A 7,505-nucleotide genomic window follows, 5' to 3' on the forward strand; every position below is an offset into this window, starting at 1 on the left:
GGGAACATGAAGAAATTAACACTCTTAACTTTGTTTGCCTAAGAAGAGTAAATCTGTCATCATACCCCTTAGCTGCAACTTTTTTATATTTCCCAGTTCCATTTATACTGAGAACATAGCTGTGACTCAGTTCCTCCTCTAGTCCAATTAATTGGTCACTGGACAGATTTTACATTGTTAGAATATCAGTAGTTAATATAAAGCATTTTTGGTCATCCCCATCCCTACAGAATTGGAAGGGGAGGTTGTGATAGACAGAGGATCTTGCTGGCTAAAAAATTGGCCATTTATTGGCCAAATTTTTGATGATGAGTTGTTTCATTCTTAGCTGGATAGATGCTTGGACAGCAAATACAGTCTATTGCTAAAAGCATATATGAAGCCTTTCCAGCTTTAGATAGTAAAGAATGATGCCACTTACATTTTGTTAAAGAGAGTACATAGAGTGTTTCTATGTGTGGGTGGAGAGAGTGTTAGACCCTTTTTAATACTGAACTAATCAAGAAGACATATGGCTCTTAATAAACCAGTGATAATATCATGTGCCATTTATGAAAATAGTTGATATTTTTGCAAATCTTTTCACAGGTTGCATTTGAATAATAAGTATTTGACACATGAGTGCTATATAAATGTTATATATTCTTTCTATCAGTTGATACTCCATCTCTGAATGCCAAGTCAGCTAGTTATCTGTTATCAATGGTTAGGTTTTTTTGAAATCAATATGATGCAGAGTCAGGGTCTAGCTTCATGATAACTCCTGAAACTGTCCTTGTGCTTTTTGAAAGGGAAGAATAGAAAAAAAGATGGATATATTTGATAATTTGAAAAAATAGAACTGAAAAGACTGAAAGCAAAGTAACAGAAACAGAATAACTGAAAAAAGAGAAGTAATAGAGAGCCAGGAATAAGTGAAGGACTGACAACCCTTTTTAGGAAGAGTAAAATTATCAGAGTAGATGGCAGGATCCTGGAGTCTGAGCCTTTTGACTCTTAACAGGTCCCACTTCCTTTTTTTTTTTTTGAATCTTTTATTTTTTATTTTTTACATGTTTCATGTTCTTACTTTCCCCTTAACTCCCCCCTTTAGCCCCCCCCCATATCCAACACGCATTTCCACTGGTTTTAACACGTGTGATCAGACAAGACTTATTTATATATTATTGATATTTGCATTGGTGTGGTCATTTAGTGTCTAAATCCCCAACCATGTCCGCATCAACACATGTGTTCAAGCAGTTGTCTTACTTCTGTGTTTCCACTCCTGCAGTTCTTCCTCTGAATGTGGGTAGCGTTCCTTTCCATAAATCCCTCAGAATTGTCCTGGATCATTGCATTGCTGCCAGTACAGAAGTCCAATACATTCGATTTTACCACAGTGTATCAGTCTCTGTGTACAACTTTCTTCTGGCTCTGCTTCTTTCACTCTGCATCAATTCCTGGAGGTCATTCCAGTTCACAAGGAATTCCTCCAGTTTATTATTCTTTTGAGAGCAATAGTATTCCATCACCAGCATATACCACAATTTGTTCAGCCATTCCCCAATTGAAGGGCATACCTTCATTTTCCAGTTTTTTTGCCACCACAAAAAGCAGGGCTATAAATATTTTTGTACAAGTCTATTTATCTATGATCTCTTTGGGGTACAAACCCAGCAATGCTGACGCTGGATCAAAGGGCAGGCAGTCTTTTAGAGCTCTTTGGGTGTAGTTCCAAATTGCCATCCAGAATGGTTGGATCAGTTCACAACTCCACCAGCAATGCATTAATGTCCCAGTTTTGCCACATCCCCTCCAACATTCATTACTCTCCCCTGCTATCATTTTAGCCAATCTGCTAGGTGTGAGGTGATACCTCAGAGTTGTTTTGATTTACATTTCTCTAATTATTAGAGATTTAAAACACTTTCTCATGTGCTTATTGATACTTTTGGTTTCTTTACCTGAGAATTGCCTATTCATGTCCCTTGCCCATTTATCAATTGGGGAATGGCTTGATTTCACTTGCAAATCTCATTCCCTTCTAGATTCTGAACCTTGTGAATACTTCTGGAAGTGAGAGTTTAATCACTTTCACATTTGAGACTACAGTCTGGGTGCCTGAAACACTCGGACATTTCTCTCAAAATCTGACTTACTCTAGGGAAAACCAAAATACCCTGCACGTATCAGCTGCCAACTGAGTTGTATGGCGGCCAGAGGAACAGTGCAAGTCTATTTTCTTGTTCGTTTTCCTGGCAGTTTATCCAGTATCGCACGCACCTAAGTAGCATACCTATCTATGAAGGAGACACTTTTACTTTTGTGTTTCCCCCTTTCCTCATTCCTACAACATAGGAACAGAGCGTCTAATATCGTGCTCTGGCTGTGTCAAGTGCTCAATAAACCTTGCTGATTGAACAAAACATCTCTCTCCTCCCTCCTCTCCCCCCCCCCCCCCCAACCTAGGAGATACAGGTTGTAGTGGCGAAGAGTATTGTGCTTCTCTGCTACTAAGTGAAAGAGACCTGTGCCTCTTCTTTGCCCTGAAGATTTTTTTTTCAATTTCCTTAGCTCTAGCTAGGGCTCCGACCCCAGTGGGAGTGCGGCATTCGCTTGCATTATTTCTGTCTGGAGCTTAGAGACGGCGGGTCCTTTTTCTGACCCCCTTTCCCCCTTCCCGCTTCAGCTGTGCGCAAAACCTCGGTTCCCGGGCTGCTTAGAACCCGGGGGGCATTGACGTCAAGCGTTGGAGAAGCGCTACGGACAGACAGGTGACCCAGCCCCCTTCGCCCCAGCTCCCCCCTTCCTCTTCCTGCCTCCCTCCCCCACAATCGAGGAGGAGGTTTTGTATAAAATCCAGGGGTCCATAAGTTGTTCAGCACTTCAGCACCATGGAGAGCTCCCGCTTGCGGCAGCTACCCCTGCTGGGCGCAACCTTGCTGCTGCTCCTGCTCGGGGCCAGCAGCCAGGAGGATTCCGGGCTGCAGCCAAGAGCCTTGGATATCTACTCCACCGTGGAGGATACTTCCCATGAGAAGGAACTGGTAAGTGCTTTCCTCTCTTCGTCTCCTGTCTCGACTCTGCCCCACGGTCTCTTTGAGTCCTACTCCACTGGCTACCTCCATCCCCAGTTTCAGGGGACGGATAAGTGCCCTAAGTACTCTAGGCACCTGAGTGTAAGACAGCGGGTATCGGTTGCTCCAAGTCCGCTTCCCGAACTGAATATGAAAAGTCCCGCTTCCCGGAACTGCTCTTGGGAAGGAGGGGATGGGAGCCCAAGGCTTAGGTTGATGTTTCAGAAGTTCTTTGCTCCAGAGCCTCAGTCTTCGTTTCTCAAAAGAGCATTCCTGGCGCTCTTTCGGACTCGGTCTCTGGGTAAAGGACCTTTTTTAGGGTCCAGGTTGTGAAGCAACCTACAAACGTTGCCTCGGAACTATGGTTTTTAAGTTAGGCTAGGCTCCCAGCCGCTGACAGCAGCTACCCAACCTGGTCAAAGTTCCGAATCTGTGTGTTGCAGATAGGAGCACTGCAGGAAGTCCTGAAGAAGCTGAAAAGTAAACGCATCCGGATCTACGAGAAAAAGTACGGCCAAGTCCCCAAGGTGAGCTGGTAGGGATTTTCTCTTCATTGCCCCAACGCAGACACACCTTATTTCTTGGGTTTCAGGAGGAAACATCCTTTGTTATGTTGTCTAACCTGATTGTCCTTTCCCAGAATAAATTCCTTTTTTTTTTTTTTAAACCCTTACCTTCCATCTTAGAATCAATACTGTGTATTGCTTCTAAGGTAGAAGAGTGGTAAGGGGTAGGCAATGGGGGTCAAGTGACTTGCCGAGGATCACACAGCTGGCAAGTGACTGAGGCCACATTTGAACCCAGGACTTCCTGTCTCTAGGCCTGGCTCTCAATCTACTGAGCTACCCAGCTGCCCCCTCCCCCCCCCGAATAAATTCCTGATTGCATTAAGTTATTAAATGATTCAAACCATGGTGGGCTCCAAAATCATGTTCCATTTGCATTTCCCTTCATTTTCACAGCACAGTCTTTCTCTAGTGTTTCCTGGGGGAAAAAAAAAGTCTCTTACTGATCCCTTTAATGCACACAAATATGATGAGAAGATTAATTAGTATGAAAGAAAGTACAGGAGTAGCTAGATGGCTCAGGGGTTTGAGAGCCAGGCTTAGAGACTGGAGGTTCTGAGGTTAAATCTGGCCTTCCTTGCTGTGTGACCTTGGGCAAGTCACTTAATTCCCATTGCCTAGGTCTTACCACTTCTGCCTTGGAACCAGTAACTACTAATGATTCCAAGATGAAAGATAAGGGTTTAAAAAGAAAGGACACTCCTAATAGGGGTAGAGGGACTAGGGGAGGTTGGGAGGGAAAGAGAAGTGTACAGGTCTATGAAAAGGGAAAATTTCCTATATACAGGCACCTACTTGTTTTCGAAACAGGGAAATTCTTTCTAGCTAATCTAACCTTTCTCAAAACTGCTATTTCCCCACTATCCATCCAATACAATTAAAAAAACTACCTATATGACTTTCAAGTGCTAAATAAAAATTTGGGGTATGATCTTTGGAAAGTTTAAGGAAGGAAATGTGGGAAAGGATCAGGAAGAGGCTATGGAGGAAGCGAAGGGATGGTGAGATGAGAGCGACTGTATATCTGAAACAACATCTCAATATATAACTTTTTTTTCTGACTGTGGAAAGGAACTCCTGTTCCTCTCCTCCCCCACTTTTCCATTTTGGTGGATAGGAGAAGTAGCTAAGAAATGTGCCTTTACAGGGAGGGACAAGGAAGAACCAGGCATTTACTTTTATTTCTTCTTATGCTGAAATTGTACCTCCGTGTTTCAGCATATCTACAACAATAATGTTTATACATTTTGGGAAAAGTTCTGCTCCACATTCAGTGTGTGGTAGTCTTACATGATGTGGCAAGAAGAGCTGTGATTTATCTCACCTTTTCCATGGTGTAAATGAATATGTTGTGTTGGTTTTGACAGTGTGATGCTGGAGAGCAATGTGCAATAAGAAAAGGAGCCAGGATTGGGAAACTCTGTGACTGTCCTCGAGGAACTTCCTGCAATTCCTTTCTCCTGAAGTGCTTATAAAGAAGCTTCCCAGTAACTCATTCCCACCACTTTTCCACAAAAAGACCACATATCCATCTCTTGGATTTGACTGTAGAATCATACTAAGCCTGCAGTCTCACCTGAAGATGATGACATTTTCCTTTTGCAGTTTACAGTTATGAGAATATAGTAAGAGTTATTGTGTTGAAAGATAAACCATGTACTCTGTTGAAACATCTGTATTCTCTCTCCACTTCATTTTGTTGATGTGTCCACCTTTTGTGTATCTGGGTATAAAAAAGCTCAACTTATCTTTGCAAATTGTATTTTTGTATGTGGCGTGTCCTAAGGAAAATTAGATCTAGACAACATCAGTAGATAATATCACAATCTGGAAAAATCACCCCACAAAAACCTAATTCAGCATGTACAAATTATATGTAATAAAGTGTTTTTAATAATTGCTTTTATTGTATTGTAGTAACAGATTAGGTTAGTTCAGGAAAATATGGCATGTTTAAGTATTCTAGAGAGTTTTTTCAAGAATAGAGTCATTTAAAAACTATGCTTCATCAGGGGTCTAAACCATGCCATTCTACTATTTTTGATCTCCTTGTCCCCCCCCCCCCATCTTACCCACCAAAATGATGGATGAGGGGGAGAGGGAGGGGGAGGATGTCTGCAAGTGAGCCATAGATTCGATTGGGAATCAAAGTGGGACGTTACTATGAGTTGAAGTATTTGACTGTGAGTGAAGCTCTTAAGTATGAGGAGAGTGAGAAGGCTGCCTGGTATGTCTCCTAGGATTTTTAATGATGAAAGCCTGTTTTTCAAGGCAATGTGGATTTTGACAATAGTGTAGGAAAAATAAAAACTTCTTGTGATAGTGATCAACAAAAAAAGATGTATTGAAAATGGAAAACAGTTTTCTGAATGTCATCTCACTAGTGAATACAAATGGATGCCTGACTTGGTATGTGGGTGTATGCAAGTGTGAGTGCACATAAGAAAAGTAAAGGGAAATAAACAAGTCAGATGGTTTGGCCCCAGTGGGTATATAAGATCCAATTGTTGCTCCAAGAAGACGAGCCCTTTCGGGGATTCTGTGTCCAGTGAGAGAAATAATCCATGTAGACAATAATTACTTTCAGATGAACATGTGTAAGTTGCTAGGGATGAATTAAAATGTAAGAAAACAAAAATCTTAGCTCCAAGTTTTAGTCTTAAGCCTTTAAAAATAAGCTCTAAATGTTGATATTTAAAAGTGCTTTGACTATCCATTAGTTCTTATTTTGGGAAGCTTAAAATAATGTTCTAAGAGCACAACAGCAGCAAGTATTAACAACAGCTCACTTTTTCTAGCACTTTTTTTTTGAAGCATATCTTTCTTCATTTCCTCCAAGAATTTTTCCCTAGTCTATGTGATATGTGCTTTCTTTCACAAAATAAAGAACATAGAAATATGTATTGAACAACCTTATCATATTATCTGCTATCTTTTTTTTCAAACATTTATTAATATTCATTTTTAACATGGTTACATGATTCATGCTCCTCCTTTCCCCTTCACCCCCCGCACTCCCCCCACACATGGCCAATGCACATTTCCACTAGTTTTGTCATGTGTCCTTGATCAAGACCAATTTCCAAATTGTTGGTAGTTGCATTGGTGTGGTAGTTTCGAGTCCACACCCTCAATCATGTTCACCCCGACCCATGCGTTCAAGCAGTTGTTTTTCTTATATGTTTCCTCTCCTGCAGTCCTTCCTCAGAATGTGGGTAGCGTCTTTACCATAAATCCCTCAGAATTGTCCTGGGTTACTGTATTGCTGCTGGTACAGAGGTCCATTACATTCAATTTTACCACAGTATATCAGTCTCTTTGTACAGAGTTCTTCTGGCTCTGCTCCTTTTGCTCTGCATCTGTTTCCGGAGGTCTCTCCAATTCTCCTGGAACTCCTCCAGTTTATTATTCCTTTTAGCACAATAGTATTCCAACACCCACATATACCACAGTTTGTTCAGCCATTCCCCAATTGAAGGACATACCCTCCTTTTCCAATTTGTTGCCACCACAAAAAGCGCAGCTATAAATATTTTCGTACAAGTCTGTCTATCTATGATCTCTTTGGGGTACAAACCCAGCAATGGTATGGCTGGATCAAAGGGCAGGCATTCTTTTATAGCCCTTTGAGCATGATTCCAAATTGCCAGCCAGAATGGCTGGATTAGTTCACAGCTCCACCAGCAATGCATTAATGTCCCAATTTTGCCACATCCCCTGCATTCATTACTCTCCCCTTCTTTCATTTTAGCCAATCTGCTAGGTGTGAGGTGATACCTCAGAGTTGTTTTGATTTGCATTTCTCTAATTATTAGAGATTTGGAACACTTTCTCATGTGCTTATTGATACTTTTGATTTCTTTACCTGAAAATTGCCTAT

The 7,505-nt window shown here is 41.4% G+C and overlaps 1 protein-coding gene across 2 annotated transcripts; it reads left to right on the forward strand.

Moving 5' to 3' along the window:
* Positions 1-2,876: 2,876 nt before the first annotated feature.
* CARTPT (CART prepropeptide) lies at positions 2,877-5,132 on the forward strand. Of its 2 annotated transcripts, none has more exons than XM_044657685.1 (3): positions 2,877-3,033; positions 3,507-3,586; positions 4,993-5,132. In XM_044657685.1, exons 1-3 carry the CDS (start codon positions 2,877-2,879, stop codon positions 5,098-5,100), a joined length of 345 nt encoding a protein of 114 aa, XP_044513620.1. In that variant the 3' UTR covers positions 5,101-5,132. The 2 variants fall into 2 exon arrangements, with proteins under 2 accessions (XP_044513620.1, XP_044513619.1); XM_044657684.1 differs by having other exon boundaries at positions 2,877-3,029; positions 3,503-3,586.
* Positions 5,133-7,505: the final 2,373 nt, after the last annotated feature.

Source organism: Gracilinanus agilis, chromosome 1, assembly GCF_016433145.1.
Source record: "Gracilinanus agilis isolate LMUSP501 chromosome 1, AgileGrace, whole genome shotgun sequence".
Lineage (NCBI taxonomy): Eukaryota > Metazoa > Chordata > Mammalia > Didelphimorphia > Didelphidae > Gracilinanus > Gracilinanus agilis.

What these genes read in the sequence shown, in the direction of transcription:
- CARTPT (XM_044657685.1), top strand. Translation starts at nt 2,877, where the DNA reads ATGGAGAGCTCCCGCTTGCGGCAGCTACCCCTGCTGGGCGCAACCTTG. An exon ending in CCATGAGAAGGAACTGGTAA is followed by an intron (nt 3,034 to 3,506) that starts GTGCTTTCCTCT and finishes TGTTGCAGATAG; the next exon opens with GAGCACTGCAGGAAGTCCTG. An exon ending in AGTACGGCCAAGTCCCCAAG is followed by an intron (nt 3,587 to 4,992) that starts GTGAGCTGGTAG and finishes TGGTTTTGACAG; the next exon opens with TGTGATGCTGGAGAGCAATG.